General features: G+C 36.3%; 2 protein-coding genes across 2 annotated transcripts; both read right to left on the reverse strand.

The window, feature by feature from the left end:
* Nucleotides 1-260: 260 nt before the first annotated feature.
* LOC113751245 (probable cadmium/zinc-transporting ATPase HMA1, chloroplastic) lies at nucleotides 261-8,400 on the reverse strand. Its single transcript, XM_027295181.1, has 13 exons — nucleotides 7,524-8,400; nucleotides 6,451-6,601; nucleotides 6,179-6,363; nucleotides 5,059-5,205; nucleotides 4,593-4,788; nucleotides 3,817-3,929; nucleotides 3,192-3,430; nucleotides 2,945-3,050; nucleotides 2,168-2,335; nucleotides 1,678-1,894; nucleotides 1,013-1,200; nucleotides 850-936; nucleotides 261-707 (listed from the first exon to the last, which is right to left on the reverse strand). Exons 1-13 carry the CDS (start codon nucleotides 8,010-8,012, stop codon nucleotides 519-521), a joined length of 2,475 nt encoding a protein of 824 aa, XP_027150982.1. The 5' UTR covers nucleotides 8,013-8,400; the 3' UTR covers nucleotides 261-518.
* Nucleotides 8,401-9,773: 1,373 nt separating this feature from the next.
* Nucleotides 9,774-16,126, reverse strand: LOC113753820 (protein MRG1). The gene is made up of 11 exons (XM_027298071.1): nucleotides 15,711-16,126; nucleotides 14,993-15,046; nucleotides 14,873-14,886; nucleotides 13,814-13,953; nucleotides 13,393-13,428; nucleotides 12,564-12,604; nucleotides 11,969-12,070; nucleotides 11,504-11,583; nucleotides 10,994-11,163; nucleotides 10,589-10,673; nucleotides 9,774-10,287 (listed from the first exon to the last, which is right to left on the reverse strand). Exons 1-11 carry the CDS (start codon nucleotides 15,846-15,848, stop codon nucleotides 10,197-10,199), a joined length of 951 nt encoding a protein of 316 aa, XP_027153872.1. The 5' UTR covers nucleotides 15,849-16,126; the 3' UTR covers nucleotides 9,774-10,196.
* Between the last annotated feature and the right edge of the window lie 2,793 nt (nucleotides 16,127-18,919).

The raw sequence follows: 18,919 nt of genomic DNA on the forward strand, positions 1-18,919 counted from the left end.
CAGGACGTAACCGTACCAACTGCAATTTTTTAGATATCGGATCGGATCGCTACAGCGTGCGTGTTGGACTCCCCTTCTCATCTCTTCCGTGTGTCGACGCGCAATGCCGGTGGCCCGGGAACAAGCATATGAACTGCGTCATCTTTGCAGTTGGGCTATCTATGCATCCGGGAAGCTCAAGGAATTTAAAGCAACCAAACCTGCAATTCCACAATTAAATATCAAAATCCAAAGAGGATAATGATCGCAGCGCAACAGAATTTGATTGGGACACAAGAAAAATAGGAGATGTCATTTCCTGTTTTGATCAGGTCATCATTGTCGCCATTAAAAATCGTCTGTTGGAGAGAAATTTACAGTTGACAACTAATGTCTGTCTTGTTTCTAAAAGCTATCCACAACTCCAGAATGAATATGGTCCTCCTTCTACCTATAATATTCATAAATCACAATTCACAAAAGCCTGGAGGGTTATGGCTTCCAACTGAATGACTCGAGGCGGTACATCCATCCATCCATCACGAGGGTGCCGCCGCCTGTGCTGCGCTTTGGGTTTCCGGGTGGCTGACACCCATCACAAACATAAATACAGATCTCAATTTGTTAACAAGTTGTGGAATGTCGTCTCTCCATGACCATGTTGGGGGATTTAAAGCCCGGATGGAATTGAGACAAACAAGTAGAGTACCACCTTCATGCAGAAGCACCTGCAATCATCAACAAGAAAAGGCAACATGTGAAAACATTTTGTTCTGGGTGCTTCTGAGGCATTTCTTATGGTCATATAGTATATATCATCTCCATTGCCTATCATGTATTGCAGCAGACCGTTTACAAGTTGATTCATACCGTTAACCACAATGGAAGGTATCCCAAAACTGACGTAAGAGATGCCACTACAATGCTACATAAAGCTAGGGCCACGTTTTGCTTGACCTGCAAGGAGTGTTACAGCCAATATTAGGTTTACGAAGCATACATATTTGCAATGAAATGGGAAAAGGAAAACTACCAGGGAAGTTGTTTGCCAAGATTTCGCTATACAAAATGGGACACCAGAAATGTTGTCCTGGAGCAATAGCACATCTGCAACCCCAATAGCAGCTGCACTGGCCCGACCTGCTAGCACAATACCCACAGTTGCAGCAGCCAGGGCTGGGGCATCATTGATACCATCACCAACCATTATAAGCCCGCCTCCTGTCGGGAATATTCAAGGCAAATATTAATGAACTAAAATGCAAGAATTTGAGCAACACGATGCTTTGATTGGAATTCCAAGATTGTAAAAACACAAAGCCACGTGAATAGGCATACGGTGAGAGTAAGTTATTTGATGGAGTTAAAATGTTAATCTTACATAGCATAGAAAAAGTAATTTTTCAGAAGAATGAAGAAATCTTACATGTATAAGATCTTCACTACACATTCCAACATATTTTTTCTAAATGCTTCACAAAAAAATTTATACTGCATAAATTCACATAGCATTCAATTGCTGATTCAGTGGAAATCTCATTTGGCCTATGGTTTGTCCACTGCCTTGACTAAAAGTCAAATTGAAGAAAAGAAACCAGATATATAATTCTTACTGACGCCAAAAAATATTTTACATCTCTATTAGTGGAAGGCAGCAGATGATTCAGCATGATGAATTACACAGAATGTAAATATCACCTGTATTTCTAGATATACTTGTCACATGATACAGCTTATCCTCTGGCTTAAGGCTGCAGTATACCTCATCGATACCCACAGCATTGGCCACTCTCCGCGCACTTGACTTGTGGTCACCAGTTAACATCATTACACGGAGCTTTGCTTGATCTTTTAATACCCGGACAACATCAAAAGCTCCAGGTCGAGGCTTATCTTCAAAATGAAAAAGGGTCACCTGTAGTCCCCAAATTCAACCCAGATTTAGCATCATACGGTAAAGAAGTCTGCATAACAATTCACTACAACATGCGCATGGAGATATCCAATGTCAACTCATAATCCTAATTCTTATCTCAGAACTAAGTCACCAAACTTGAATGTGATTAAGAAAATCCACTAGTGTCCATTTCAATAGGTTTTAAGAGGTATCCAAATCCATTTGCAAAACACATGAAGAGTTAACTACATTTATTTAACAATTATGCCTATCCAGGGAAAAAATGCTTGCCTTCTTATTATTAACAGATAGAGCAGCTCGAACAAAATCGCCTTCATAAGTAGAAGCGCTCACTGCATCCTTAATTTTACTTGATTCGTCTTCAGAGTTATAAAGCGAAGCAATGTAATCCACAGAGCCCAGCGAAGCTCTTAATGTTTTACCGTCACCAAGTCCTGGCTGTAAACATTACAAAATCCTACGAATTAAATGATTTCGACCTGGATAAAGCAGTGACAAACTGAGAAGATCTTTACGAAAGGAACTTAAATTCAATCGTCATGCCAGAATACTGAAACACATAATGAAAAATGACTACCATGAATCTTCAAAGGACCATGATGCATAACCCCATATAGGAGATACCTATGGCAAAATTACTTGGTGGAATATATGAAAAGTTAGAAATTCATGCAGCATGTCTGTCACAAGGGGGAAAAAGGAATTAAGTAAAAAATCCAGAATGTGAAGATTTTGATGTATTTAGTGCATCATAGTTGATAATCGAAGAAGACCACTAGTTATTCCATTTTAGGGTGGCCAGCATGGCAGCCCGGGATCTCTCATGGATCTCCACATCACAAGAAGTTTGCAAATAGTTCCTAGAAGCACAACAAACTCAATAGAATACCACATCCAAAACAGAAGTCAGAGCAAACAAAGAAAAGTTAGCAGTGCCGGTAAAATGAGAAGGGCATGTGTTTGACCCAAAAATTGGATAACAGTTCAATCTCTAAATGTAAGTCAACATAAACAACTAGTTAACCAAATGCTAAAATACAACACTACCTCAATGCTAGATAATGTTGCAAAAAGACCTCTACCAGGCAAATTCTCAAAGCTTTCAACAGAAACAGAAGGAAGATCTTTTCCCACACTATGATCCACAACAGCTCTGCATCACAAACAAAAACAGCTAATGTTGCAAAACATAAAAATCAACAATTCATAACAGTTGCACTCATCAGAGAAACCATTCAGACAGCATAGTTAAGCAATCTGAGGGATAAAAAACATTCTCCAGCTAATTAAAAACCTTCCAATTGGGTGAGTAGTACCCTTCTCCATCGCAGCAGCCACAGCAAGCGCTTCTTTTTCACAGCTGGGTACACAACATGAAGCAAGTTGTTTTTCAGCATTCCTGAGATGTCCACGTATAGGTTCAATTGCTTTACATGTGAACTCTCCAGTTGTCAAGGTACCAGTTTTGTCAAACGCAATAGTGTGGCAAGATGCTAGAGCATCAAAAACATGTCCACCTTTGAGCAGTATTCCCTGTAAGCCAAATTGATATTGTAGAATCATATTAAGTCATTTTCAAGGTGCTAGTACATATTATAAAAGCTTGATGCTGTCATTATTAGAGACATTGCTCTTTAAAAAACCTGCAAACATGAAGCGTAGGTAAAAGTAGATCAATAGCTTAGTTCCTCATAATTTGTTTTGCCATCAGGCAACGTAGAAGAACAAGATACCCCCATTCTTAGGACAAGAAGGGCTGGTATATCAACAGTTCTGTTATAATGGTATTTATATTCAGATACTTAAAAAAAATTGCAAGAACTTGTGATAAATTAGGTATAAATACAGTGGTTGACCCATAGACAACCTTTCAAACCATACTAGGACTTCAATGTAAATGTGTATGGGATAGCAAATACCTTTTTAGCACAGGCACTAATTGCCGTGGCATAGGCCAACGGTGCTACAGCTAGTGCACATGGTGATGCGGCCACCATAAGCCCCAATGCCCTATAAATTGATCCTCTGCAAACTACAGTCATAAAATATATAACTATAACCCAGTATGCTATAAATCCATCCTCTGCATACTACAGTCAAAAGACATTACTATTATAAAGGTGGACATTCAAAAAAAATAAAGGAAAAATTACTTCCAGAGCCAGGTCTAGGTCTGCAAAAGTCCAAGACACCATCATCTAACTATATTTATAATGCCAGAGCTGGTTTACAACTTCCATTAACTTGTTAATGATAGCAAAGTTTCAGTGCTAGTTGAGATAGCAATGTCATATGAGAAGCCTTTAGACAGTGTGAAGCGTCCTCAATTGTATTGATTACATAAAAGAGCAAAGAGCATAGTTAAAAGGCGACCGTGAATGTTATTTTTTAGTATATTTCAATTAACACATGACAATCGTTCCTCCTTAGCCACTGAACACGGTATACAACAAGACTTCATTGATCTACACAAATTTTCAAATTCTTCCTATAAAATGTTGCTGATGAAGAAATAGTGTAAACTCAACATGGATAACAAACGACCTCCACAAGTTCCTTATCTTGAGTTTTTAGCCCTCTTCATGCGATGGGCTAACAGAGTACAATTAGCTCAAACGAAATCTAGATCAAGGTAAGCATTTTGGATATTCCGGCATTAACGATAAAATAGGAAAATGAAGATCCTAAAAGTTACCTGACGTGCCAACCAATGGCCACTTGAAAATAAGTGGCCCAAGGAGTGCAACAGCTATAGACCAAAATACAACTGCTTGACTGTAGATCTCACCAAATTTATCCAACCACCTCTGGAGCTTTGGTTTGCTTAGCTGAGCTTCTTCAGTCAGCTGGACAATCCTGCTAAGCATAGATTCTTTCCATGTTTTCTTTGCCTACAAGAGTTGAAATGAGGAAGGACTACGATGATTTAAAACAGCTTTAAGGTAAAAAAATCAAAAAACAAAATAAAAATTTCATCTTATCACAAACTATTGGAGACTACTATTATAATTTCGAACATGAGAATATGTCACCTAAAAGAAAGACATGGAAATATGTCCCATATGTCAAAAACCAGCAGGAACATACCTTACGCATTTGTATATCTGAAAGTATTTACTTATTTAGTATTTTACTGGGAGTGTTGGAAAAACAGTCCTTACCTTTACTATCATCATACCATCCAAGTTTCTTGCTCCGCCAGGAATGCTGTCCCCAGTTTTTCTTTCAATTGGCTTGACTTCCCCAGTCAAATGCTCAATTGTAATTGTTGATCTACCTTGGTAAACTTCACAATCCACTGGAACTGACTGTTTATATCAACAAACCAGCATCAATCAAGGTTCTAGACAGTCATGTAAAGAACACATTTGTGCAAAAATAGAACATAAGGAAATTAACATAACCAAAATTCTGCATAAAACGTAAGGAATTCAAGGAAAAGAGAAAATAATAATTGTGCAGGTATTAATCCTCAAAATGGAAACTTGGTCAAAGGTGAACTGTCATGCCAAGTATGACAAGCTGGGACAATGAACGAAGTTTTCAGTCTTGAGACAAGAAGTTAAGACAAAAACAGGCCTCTTCTGCTTTGACAAAGTCAGGACAAGTTAGTTTTGAAACCAGAACACAATGTCACCAAGTGATTTTGACATTAGGCATGAGTTTTAGCTAATAAAACAAGTATTAAAGCAAGAGGTTAAACTATTCATCATGATAAAATAAAACTGCAGGTTAGGCACATCTTATAAGCATTACACAATAAAAATAGTAGTACTACAATTCTAAGATCAATAAATTGCCTGCAGAAAAGTATCTGAAGATGTTAGTCTGTGAAAGCAAAGAGCTCAGTATATTGTCCGATTCTTTTACCACCCCATACTGATATGGTTATCCATATACATTCAATAGATCAAACAATCTGAATTTCCTTTTTATTCTTCTTGTAAACATCCTTTGTGTAGGCAGTGGAACTTTAACAACAAAGAAGAAACCAAGATTATTAGACAAGGTACCTACAACCTTCCTTTTGTAGTGCATAATACACTATTTTCACCAGCTACATCATCAAAAATCAAACAGAAAAGCATAAAATATTTCATTGACAAAAATTCACGTAATAAGATCTCTACAAAAATGAAAACGAAGGCAACAAAGAATCAAGAAAGAATTTAAGGGCAAAAAAATTTTTTATGGACAAATTAAAGTGAGGGACTTCAATGTCATCATTCACAGGGAAAAGTAGCAGATGAAGATAAGGCTATAATATTTTCAAGTACGAACCTCACCGGCTTTGACTAATATATATGAGTTAACTTCCAGATCATTCACAGGGACTTCATGATATGTCAAGTCTGAAAAACTAGGCAGTTTTCCATATTTTGTATCCAACACGAGAGCAAATTCTGGATGATTCTCCTTCAACTCCTTGACATCAATCTTTGACTGGCTGGTAAAGTACTCCTCAGCTGCAAAATCCATATATTCAACCTACAGAAACTTCATTTATAGCTAGATTCAAGCTTCTGCTATCTAATCTTGTACAAGAAACTTGCCTATATGAGCCAAATTAAACATTGCCAGAAGCAAGCCTCCTTCCAAGAAGTTCCCCATGAAAACTGATGCAAAGGCCGCAAGGGCCATTAGTACATGAATATTAATTTTTCCCCCCGCTATGTCCAATATAGCATCAAATGATGCTGAGACCTGACAGCAAAAAATTCCAAAGATAACCAATTTCAAAATACAGTAAATAGACAGTTACAGGTCCCTAGCCTTAAGTTAAGAAATCAACAGCATGCTGATAACAATAAATGCCTACAAAGACACACAATATCCAAACTAGTTTTTCAGTGCATAAGGATGATTAAAAAGTGTTGACATGCTATAACCTTCAATTAAATGCAGGGAAAACAAAAGGAAATTGCTGATTAACCTGTAGTGGCTTCTCTAATATAGGAAAGGTACAGGCTTAATAAGATTTAAAAGGTAGAATAGAAATGTGAAAACAAGGTCTTCTAATCTAATCAATTGCAGATATCCCCCAACGTTCCACCTAGGACATAATCTCAGAACCATTCAAAAAAAGATTAAAGCCGTAAGGATTTCTTGCGCTGTCATAAGATAACATGTAGCCTCTAAAAGTATTCAATGTCAAACACACAAATAGGGACTAAAATCAACTAAGAAAACATATTTTGCCCACTAAAAAAAGACAAAATGATAATCATGAAGCTTAGTTAAAGTATTCAGTTAGCCGCAATGAGCTAAAAAGGTCAGTTCATACACATCGATGAAACTTAGCACGATCATTCACTAACACAGTAATTTTCCCATTCAACCATTTGCACGAGCAACAACTTAAAAGTCAAAAGGAACAAAATCATGTCAAAAATTGCTTCTTTTTAGCAAGCCATAGTTCATTTACACACACAAACATGGACTTAAAGGTCATAAGGTACAAAACCATGTCCAAAATCAAGTACCCCTCTCCCCTATCTCCCTGTATTCTCTTCGACAAAAAGAAGATAGTCAGATAGGGGTTCAATTAAGTGCTTCAAACTCGCAGTCTTACTAGTAGCAAGTAATGAAGATTGAAGGAATCCAAAATGAAGAAAATGAGTATTACCCCGACAAGAGGAAAAGCAACGAGAGTGAAAACTTGCTGGAGAGTCCTGGCAACAGCCTTGGGGGCCAAGTAAGGGGAAGCAGCAGCCGCAATGAACAGAGCAGCGGAGCAGCAGCACAACTCCAAATGCTCTCTCAAGAAGTTGGCCAATTGGGTCCATTTAACCGCCATGGCGAAATTCAGAAACGCCAACTGGGATTTGGTTAGCTTCACCTCAGACCCCACATCATCATGATGACCATGGTGGTGGTGGTGGTGGTGGTGGTGAGATTCATGAAGATGTTCGTCATGGTGCTTGCAATTGATTGGGGTTACAAAAGTAAGCTTGCGAGGAGTGGTTAGGGAGGGTTTGGGTTTGAGGCGGAGATTAAAGGGGGAAAAAAGTGAAAACTGGGGTTTGACTTTGATAGCTTTTCTAGTGATATTTTGGTGGGTAGGGAGGATCAATTGTGTGAAGGTAAATTTGGGTTGTAGACGAAAGGCTTCCATGTTTGAACAGGGCAGCTTGAATTAGAGAAGAGAATCAAATTTGTAAAGAAATCGACATCAACTAGGACATTGCTAGTGTTTGAAGAAACAAACTGCTGGAGGAGCAGTAATCATCCAAATTACGATCATAATTATAGTCAGCAGCTTTTCCTTTTTTTGGGTTAATGAAGTGTGGACTAGTAGACTATGAGTGATGGAAAGCAAAGTAGGTGGATACCTTGCCTGTGTATTGCACTAGTGAATATGGCAAATGGAGACTGAGGGAAGAGGAGGCTAGATGGAAGGGGACGGGACGGGACGGGAGAGGGAAAGGGGAGGAGGGAGTAGGACCGGTGCGTAGGAGGCTAGAGGCAGGAGGGTGGCCGATGGCTTTCAGTTTGCAGAAGAGAGGAGCGCTCACTTTATTTTTATTTTTTATTTTTTCCCCTACGATATAAACTGATGTCGAAATGAACTGAAGTAGATTTCGACATAAGCGTCAAATTGCCCATTCTTATTTCTTCTTTTTAATTTTTTTTTTGAAAATTTTTCTTCTTTTTATTTTTAAATTAATTTTCTAGATACTAACAATATACACTATAAATATATACAATATTAACCCTCTCCTTATTTTTGTGCAAATTTGCCCAACCCTTCTTTTTCCCAGTCAAAATCTTCTTTTGGATTTGATGAAAACTGCATCCGCTCCTGAAATAGATCATCGATTTCCTAAATATTTTGATCCAAAGGGTGTGCTAGCGGTATCGCCATCTTTGCCACAGAATGTGCTCATTCATTCAGAATTTTTTATCTACCCCATTCAAGCCCGCGTAAATGTCTTTTACCAGTTAGTAGTAGTGTTACTTGGTATTTCTGATTTTGATTTTACAGTTGCTTCGATAATATATATATATATATGTATGTATGTATGTATTGTAGAGAGGGTTTTTAGGATGGTTAAATCAAAATATTTCTAACTCCACATTCTTTTCTTTTTTATAGAATTTTGAATTTTTTAATTATTATATAGGTTTACAATTACTCTATCATGTAAATCATTATAAACTAAATTATTTTATTCAAATTGTGCTCATATATCGACAAACAATAATAGGTAATCAAATTTTGGTTTCAACTTATTGAGATATTAAATTTTAAAAATTCCATTTTGTACTTACGAAATAAACTTTTGTTAAACATGTTCAATATACACATCTTTGAATTTTTTTTACCTTTTCATATACTTTATCCTATACTATACTATATAAGTATATATATTATTGTTTTAAATTGAAATATAAATCCCATATAATATATAAGTATACATATTAGTATTGTTTTGAATTGAAATATAAACCTATACATAACATGGATCAAAATGCTAGTCATATAGGACACTTCAAAGCAAAATTATATAGTTTTACTTAAGTGCTGATATGTCCATTATCTTAACCACTAGATTTTGAGAATTGATAGAAGTCCAATGGTATGCATAGCTAAAGATTACCTCATCCTCTGAAATGGACCAGATGCACTAAGACAATAGGTAATTAAATTTTGGTTTCAACTTATATCATGTCAATCAATAATATAAACTAAATTATTTTATTCAAACTGTTATCATATATCGACGGACGATAGGTAATCAAATTTTGGTTTCAACTTATTTGAGATATTAAATTTAAATCTCTTAGATTATAACATAAGTTCAGTTAGTCCCCGTAAAATACAGCTTCATTACACGTGCCAACCCGGAAAACCAAAAATCCTCGGAAAGAAACATTCGACGGAAAAAGCTGAACTTTTATTGCAGGTACTCAGTAGAACAAATTGAACAGCAATAACTGGATATTCCTATACTGATAGTTCATAGGACCAGTTTTGGTCCTTCGAATGCACAAATCTATAGAGAGCATGCTGCTGCTTTCTCCATGTATCATTACAACATATCCCAAGTCCTCCACCCAAATCTAATGGTATGGACTGTTATCCTTGATCCTCATTAGAGTTTGCCAAAAGCTATACAGCTTTACTTGGACGGAAGTTTCAAAAAACAAACAAATAAAGCACTGTACAAATATAGCGGTGGAGCTGCTCGGCCCGCTGGGGAAGTCCAACTGTTCAGAGGTGTTAAACTAACTATAATCATTCACCATTTACTGTTACAACATCTTGGCGGATCATCAATTGTCTTCCATTTCCAAGTCAATTATCTTTCCCTTTTCCACTTCCTTCAGAAACTTTAGGGCTGTCATAAGCTGAAAGAAAGAAGGTGCCCTGGTTTTTCTGTAGAAACCTGCCATGACAAGCACCAAAAAGGCCACAAAAAAAAAAGCAGTCAGAATTGCATTACAGCTTTCAAGAAATCAGGTTTGATTCTTTCAGAAGAGATAACCACAGTGACACCATACATCAACACCACCACCTCCTTCTATGTGCAACTAAAAATTGATAGAAATGCAAAAGCATGATATGTGTTAAAAGTTATAAATTGAAAATATATACGCAACATGATTGTTCTCATCATCTTAACAAATTCATAATCCAATCTTCCACAAGGATAGGAAGCAGCAAATAAAAGATTATGTAAAACATACTTGAGAAAGTCAAGCAGTTTCTGCTGGAGCTGAATTTGTGTCTCCTCTTCAATTTTCACATAAGCCAATAACTCCGGTAATTTTACTGCAAACAAGAGCAATCATGACAAATGCTCCTCTCCATAGAGCCAGCAATGAAGACAAAACAGCATTTGGCATCTAAGGAAATAAACCTACTGAAAGTCCAATTTCTCGGTAATTCATTCAATTTAAAGGCATTGAACTGAGTACACATGTTAAACATTTTCTTTTTCCAAAAAACATGGAATACCTCCCTCAAAGATAACCAGTTTCACTACTTAGCAACAAAAAGGTCCTCAATCTCATTAAAGCAAGTGAAATAGTATCAATTCCAGTATGATAAGTATTACATAAGATGGTTCTATAAATAAGTATAAAGCATACCAAAGAGGCGCAAAAGATGTTCGGCACCATAAACACTAGATGGAGAAACATTATCTGAAATAGCTTCATCATACTGCTGGCGCTCCTTTTTATATAAAAGCATGACTCTTAATGCTTTGTCAAAGTAACACCGCAGTCCATTTAGAATTTCTCCAACTGAATCAGTCATCCTGAATCCAGAAGAAACAGATTCATGGGGATAATTCACAAAGCAAATCGCATGCCCTTTAAAAATCATTTCAATTTTTACCAAATGCGCAAAATTTGACATAAAAGTGCTCAATATCAACCTTGTCAAAACATGGTTGAGCAACATTGCAAACTGAATCTGATAGATTTTTAAAATGCTCAGATATGCACTAGTCAATTATGCACGGTAGGAACTGAAGCTCAGTTGGTCAACAACTGAAAGTTACATATATACAACAGGAATCAACAGTAAGTGTTGTAGAAAACATACACAGAAAGGTCACACTTCATACAAAGCCCAAAGGTGTAAAAGAAACTTACATGCCATCCTTTTTTGACCTGTAATCAAGGTACTTTGTCAATATGTCATCAATTGTGGGGGATCGTGGAAGTTTTACCAACTGCAACCGAAAAAAATAAATCAACCTCTATGAGAGCTGCCACGCCCAGCACTTTAATACAGAAACCGAAGCCAAAAACTAAACTACTTCAACTTGAGCATAAGAAGCAGAGATGTAAAGCTTTGCAATTGTCAAAGTTGCTTGTCCTGTCGCGATGATATTTTTCGTTTAAGGACAAGGAAAGGCAGAGTCAGCACAAAATCATAAGATAGAATTACTGAATGCTGAATAAAACATTGATACAATATCATTCAGACTGTATAACAGCATGCCTAGTAGTCGTCTGGCAAGTCTTATTATTGGTGTTGGGTCATGCTACTTAATTTTCTTTTCCATGCAAATGCCATTGTTATGAATTCTCTTTTGAGAAAGAGAGAGAAAGGACCTTATTCTGCTGAGTGACCAACTCCCAATCATCAACCAGTTGCTTCTTCAAAGTTGATGGAATTTGAATCTTAATGAGTTTCTCTGCAGATACATTTTCCTTCTACAAATAAACAAATTCAAACTTCATCAATCAATCTCAAAGACAACTCTCACAAGAAATTGAAATGAAAACCAACTTAAAAGATGCCCAAGGAAAAACCATATAACAAGATATGTAAGAGGAAGCGAAGAACTAGCAAAACAGAGAACACAACCATACAGTGAAGACAAAAATACCCCTGCATTTGAACCACCTAATCAAAGTTAACAGACTTGCAAAGGAACAATTAGTTTGAGTCTAACTGAGGGTTGAGATCAAACGTTTTAGAAAGGTGACGAACATGCAGGCCTTTTGGCCCAAAATCCTCAGAACAGAATCTAAGAATTCAAAAGAATACAGGGTAATTTAAAATGTTTTAGTAAGTAGGAAACTCCAAGTGACAAATGGGAATGAGAACAAAACAGCTTTGGGCAAGTATGAGAGAATGGCACTATCATACTATAGGAAAGATAAACGGACACTTTGAATATAAAAACAACAGACTGGAGCAAACCTCTGGTCCTGAATCAGCCTTACGCTTCTTTCCTTTTGATGCTGCAATATTTCAAGGGGAAAAAACGGAACACGGAGAAATTAAATCCCTTTAAAGTACATATATCACAAGATTGCCTAAAATATGGTGCAGCCCAAACATTTTAAATCATTATCAACAAACTATTTGCCTTGAATTTTAGCAATCCTTCACATCACGAATCTTAGTAAATTGCAGAAAAGGCTTTATCTGAAGAGAAGCCATTACACAAGTATATTGACCACATTACTATACTTTATAAGCATATACTCGGTAAAGCAATGCTACTCACAAAGTTTAGAACTTCTTGAACAACAGCTGCTAAAAACAACAACAAATTATGTCCAACAGGAGCTTTGTTTTTCAGGAAAATATCAGGTAAGCACATGGAATAATAAACAAACAACAAAAGAAAGGCAATATGGTATATTTGCCATTAGGCTACTTCAGTGCCCGAAACTCCACCCACTCAACTTGACAGCATTATTATCTGCTTTATTATGACAGAGATAAGGTTATCAAAATGAAAAACAGAGTTCAGAAACTCGAGTAATACTAAACCCCTGACTTTAGAGATTAATATGGAATTCTACCTTAACCAGTCACTCCATCCTTCTAGTTACACATAACCTACTTCATAACAATATTAATACCTTAAGATGGTGATGCCCAAGGTTCCAATACAAATATGCAAACATTACCAAATATCCAGAGAAAGGAGATTTTTCTTGGTGCAGTGGACAAAAAAAAAAAAATGATTAAGCTAAGGTCTAAAACAGCAAGCCAACAAAATCCAAGAAAGATGCACTACCAGTGTTCTTGATTTCCTCCTTATCCACTTTCGTATCTGTTGAATTCAACAAACAAACAGCACACAGAATGTAAGACAACCATATAATTAAGCTTTCAAAGAATATACAAAATTGGCATTTTACCACAGCTGAAAGAAAATCAAAAAATCAATTTTTATTTCAGCTACATTTGTAACTGACACAACAATCTTTGCTTCACCTGTCCATTCATCAAGGTACTTCGAAAATTTTGCGTAAAACAAATGTGAAAGGAAAGCACAATGTGGTACAGATATATACATATGCACATGTCAGCATGTGGTTGGGCGAACATGTCAATATGTTTGTACAGATGGACGAAATATAGATGTACAGATAGTGTAGTCTTATATATGTGGTTTTTCCTGCAGTTGGCTTTAAAACACAGATAGTGTAACATACCAGCAGAGGTTTTGGGTTTCGATTGTGTTGAACGACCTGATTTTGTGTTCACTCCTTTTTTCTTGTCAAGAGCCTTCTGCTTCAAAACATTTTCTTCGGTGTATTTCATCAGGCGCCCCGCATCTACCCATTCATCCCAACTGTTGACCCACCAAAAAAAAAAAAGAAACAAATGAACTTTACAGTTGGTTCACAAATCCCACACACACATTGCCTTTCAGTAGAACATTTTCCTTTCTTATCTTCCCAGGTAAAAGTTACACCAAATACATTGTCCAGACTCTTCTATTTCCCTACACATTTCTGTATCAAACACATATCAAACAAGCATGATGTTTTTCTGGATCAAAAACGTAGTATGTTTAGCACACAAATAAATCTCCAAATTCTTGTGCCTGAGTCTTAAGCTAGTAGATTGGTCAAGTACAAAAAGCTTATGTATATTTCAACACTTGATTTCTTAAGCTTCTTCTCTAGCTCTATCAATGTATATAACATGGGCACAAACAATGTAGCCAAACGCTAGTCAAAACTCCTGCTACAAATAACATATCGGCCCCATTCACAAGGCCAAGTTAGATACAAACCGCCTTAACATGGGAAATAAAACACGAATGGCTTTTTAAGCACGTATTCTTAGGATAAAAGGCTGAAGAAAGCTGGGCAGCTAGTCTAGAATTTAGTCAGAATGACAAGAATATCATACTCTGTATATACCTCCAAAAATAGTTTTCAAAGAAATTTGATTTAATTACAACACATACTATTTCAGGGCTTCATTGTATATCTTCTCAGAGTCAAAACCACATGAAGAAACCTAAATGGAAAGGGAATGTCTAATCAGGAAACACAAGACCCAACATCTAACTCGGACAAATTCTAATAGCCAACACTGATGTGCATCTCATATCTCATAGAGCACAAGTATCCACATTTGACATTATGACGTTACATGAGAGCCCCAGAAAATGGCAAGAGCAAATCGAAAGAAATGGGTCAGATTTCAATGGAATAATTAAAACCATTTTTGAGCTTAACAATTCTTTAGAAGCAACTCACTTCTTATTCCAACCCTGTAAAATAAAAAAGGAAGTGTGTTAGGTTGATGGCTAAAACACAAGCTCTGCTCAAGGCAAACAAAATGGAAACATGGATAAAAGTATTATCTATCGGACTTACAAGGTAATGGACAAAATATCTCCACTCATTTTTGCGAACTTCAGCTTTTTGAACCTACAAATTGGCAGATAGAAGTTATAAATAGCCCTTGGAGTGCTAATGGACAAACTATAAACTATCAAGAGAAATGCTAAATAAAGAATCTTTACAATGAAAAGAAGCAGTTCAAACAATATAGAGGCATTAAAACACACGTACTACGTGCAAAACAAGGGTATTCAAAGTGTTAAGCTCGTTTTAAAGAATCCAATGCACATAGTTACCAGATCTCAGCTATATTAGAAGTAGTAAGACTAAAGCAGTTCTAAAGCATTGATTAACCCTGTAGGAAAAAAAAGAAGAAATTAGTTCACCCAAAAGCTCATTTACACTGAATTACTTGCCCCTAAACCCTAGAGTAATGTCTCTACGCCAATAGTTCCAAGTCTCGGAAATGGAAGCGAACAGAAAAATCATACTACATTCAGAAATTTATAACAAATTTCCACTAGACCATCTCAAATCCTAACAGAATTCCAAGAAAAAGATGCATAATCAGGAATTTGACATTGATAAATTGAATAGAACAATATCGCAAGAGCAAGATTCACAAACCAAAACTGAAATTACCACCAAAACCCGCACAAAAGTTGACTATATTTAAAATTAACAAATAAAAAATTAGTGGTATGGAAATTTCTATTCTGAAAATAGAGAAAATTAGGGTTTTAGGGCATGCCTTGGCTTCGTAAATTTTAGGGCCATGGTAAGCTAAGACTTTTTCGCCTTCGGAGAACAGACAGGACTTCTTTGACTCCGGTACGTCGCCAGATGAGTTCTCGCCGTCGCTAGCTGAGTCATCCTTGGAACTCACCATTCCCTTCTTCGTTTTACGCTTTTTCCCTATCAGATTTATATCTTGACTAGAAGGAACAAGAAAATATGGGGTTTTAGCAGGTGAGGTTGCTTGCTTCAGTCCTTTGGCTGGGGGATAACCTAACGCCAAACAAGAGCGCTTGAGCGTCAGGTTTGGAATGGTTAGCCGCGGCGGCGTACGGTGGCGAATTAGCGAGTAAAAATTTTACGTTTCCCACCTCTTTCTTGGTCCGTTCAATTGAGGCACGAGTGGGTAATCCCCGCGTCACGTGCGTGCTGTGCCTGTATGCCTCTATGTTGCTTTTCTACGGGTCTCCGCCCATGTTACATGTGCTAGTGGCTAAGGCTCACCCAGTGATAATAATAAACGGTTTGTATAGTGAACTCGTTAAAATGTATTTTCATATTAAAATTTTATAAATATAAAATTAATTAAAAAATTATATAAATATAAAAGAAAACAGTAATTATTAGTGTGTATATACATGATTGATTAGGTGAAATATAGGTGTATTAACAAAAATTATAGGGTACTTGTTAGAAAAATTTCTAGTCACCCGTTAGAAAAACACCTTAATAAAAAGATATTAAAAATTATTAGAATTATTTTTTTGGTCAGACAATAGTAATAATTTAAAATAGTTAAATTGTTGTAATTTTAAAAAAAAAAAATTTTGGAAAAGTGGTGGTTAATTCAATACATATGGATTTATTTTTTTTTTAGGGGTGTCCCGCTGGGAGTGGACCTCGCAAACTATTCCCTACCCTCCATAACTTGCTAGTAGTAAGATTCGAACCAGGGATCTAAGGCTCCATCTTCAGCAACCTCAACCACCAGACCAAGCCCCGGAGGGCAATTCAATACATATGGAATGATTGTAGAAAAGTGAGTAATTAAAATAATGTAATTCTCTTTAGAAGTAAGGGCATATTAGACTATGTATTAAAGACATAATTTGTTTATCCCAAATTCCTCCCCCTCACTCTATTTTGGATTAGTCCCAATCTCCAACATAAATACTCCCTCCCTTTTTTTATAACTAACGTTTAAGATTTTGCACACCAATTAAGAAAAGTTTTTCATTGCTTAAATCTGTACACTACTTTCCTTTTGTACCCTCATTAATTGTCCAATTACTAGGGTTGTTACAAAGAGAGAAACAATAATTACTAGGAGTAGTAATTAAGAACCCTGTATTGGAAAAGAGAGATAAAAGGGTAAAATTGTGAAAAAATAATTAATACTGTATGGGGATAATAAAACGACAGATAAAAGTACACTAGAACAAATTTCTTAAACGTCAGTTATAAAAAAAGGGAGAGAGTAAATAATAACAATGATTGATCTTTTATACATCAATAGTGTATACACTTTCAACCTTAGATGCATGATACATAATTCGAATTTGAATTTGAAATTCAAATTTTGCATTTATCATATATCTAACCGTGATGGTGTATATATCGTCAGTGTATATAAGATTTACTCTAATAATAATAAGATTTATTTGCAAATAAATAATTTTAATTCAAAAAAACTAAAATGCAAGGTGCAATAAATATGTCTATTAATATACTGAAATTTAAGTGTACTAACAAATACTAATTGCACACCAGTTAAAGAAATCCATAATCAAAGTAAGATGACCATTTTGAACTTAAATTGACGATAATTTGTTATAAACATCAATAGTACTTGTTAGGCTCACGAGTCTGATAAAACTCTCCAAGCATGAGAGCATGCCTCGCCTGAAAGCTGACACACGCATTACAGATCCATACAGTTGACATCAAAATCAAAAGCCTTTGGCCTTCGGTGAACCTTAACTTGTGGAGAGAATTTCTTAACAATTTAGTGAAACAATTTTAAACAAAAAAAAAGACAGAGCAAAAGAAGAAGAATATGTTGTTTAACATGTACACATACAACAACAAAATAGGGAAAAGACAGATAGGAAAGGTCTGATGAAAAGAAATGCAGTTGCGCCAGAGTTTTTTTTTTTTTTTTTTTTGAAAAAAAAAGTGGCAGCGAGATCTTTGATTTTATCATGTCGCCTCATGCAGGTGTTTTTGAGTTGTACAATCTCCATGCATTATGCCGCGGGGTTTACGAACGATTTACAATGGAAGAAATCATTTTTGTTCTTAAAAACTACTACTACCACACTAGAGTGTTAAGAAGCAATAAAGCTCGTGACAGAAAAATGCAAGCAAGCAACAGAGAGAATCATGCGATGCGAACTTGAACGCTAATGTTTTGATCTCCGGGCTTCTTTTTTTTTTTTTTTTTTTGGGTCTGGCCGTCTGAGTCACAAGCCATTATCTCTAACTCCGCAATATGACTTTCGATGAACACCTTCAAAGTTACGTTTTAATCTTGTGGAGGAGATCAACTTGAACTAGAAGGGAAGAAATAGTAGCGCTTTCACTCAATTCAATTATTTATCTATGTATAATTGTTCCACCGAAGATGGAGTCGGCGGTAATCTGCACAGTCGTATCATGTATGCATGCATGTACATACATGTGCAGCTAACATGGTTGGTACTGCTTCTGAGATGAATTATTCCCAGGGAATGTAGTTCATATTCACTCACCAATCACCATCGAGACTTAATTACTACTGTTGGTTGCTTCAGCCAGGGGAAGCATACCGCTAGTTCCTGAGAAAAAAATCTACTACATGATCAGAATTGGTGGGAAGAGAAATGCGTGCTTCTCTACCCTCCCTGTTCTGGTAATGGGTGAAAAGGAAAGAAACAAACTGGAAAAGGCAAGGAAAATCAGATTGCTCCTGCTTTTTCAGGAGATCAGGCACCAGAACAAAATTGTTGGAATTCATGACTATGGTATTACTACGGACAGGGCAAATGTTCAAGTTCCCCTCTGGCGACTGCTAATAAAGTATACTTTCCCACTGGCTACATCTAAAGTCAACGGTGCTGGAAAAGGTGAAGCGCACAGGGCAACTAACTACTAGCAAACTTGAAGAAAACTCAATGATCTGACAAACACAAAATAGTTAAAAGGTGCATTATTGCTTTCAATCTTATTACCGACCGAAAATCCAGA

This window comes from Coffea eugenioides, chromosome 11, assembly GCF_003713205.1.
Source record: "Coffea eugenioides isolate CCC68of chromosome 11, Ceug_1.0, whole genome shotgun sequence".
Classification (NCBI taxonomy): Eukaryota; Viridiplantae; Streptophyta; class Magnoliopsida; order Gentianales; family Rubiaceae; genus Coffea; species Coffea eugenioides.

Bases quoted from the DNA above. Each gene is read 5' to 3' on its own strand.
- LOC113751245 (XM_027295181.1), bottom strand. From the start codon at position 8,012: ATGGAAGCCTTTCGTCTACAACCCAAATTTACCTTCACACAATTGATC. The intron at 937-1,012 runs GTAGTTTTCCTT...CACTCCTTGCAG, and splicing joins CTTGGCAAACAACTTCCCTG to GTCAAGCAAAACGTGGCCCT. The intron at 708-849 runs GTATGAATCAAC...TGATGATTGCAG, and splicing joins ACCTTCCATTGTGGTTAACG to GTGCTTCTGCATGAAGGTGG.
- LOC113753820 (XM_027298071.1), bottom strand. From the start codon at position 15,848: ATGGTGAGTTCCAAGGATGACTCAGCTAGCGACGGCGAGAACTCATCT. The intron at 12,605-13,392 runs GTAGTGCATCTT...GAAATATTGCAG, and splicing joins GGAGGAAATCAAGAACACTG to CATCAAAAGGAAAGAAGCGT. The intron at 11,584-11,968 runs GTCCTTTCTCTC...TTTCGGTTGCAG, and splicing joins TGGTCACTCAGCAGAATAAG to TTGGTAAAACTTCCACGATC.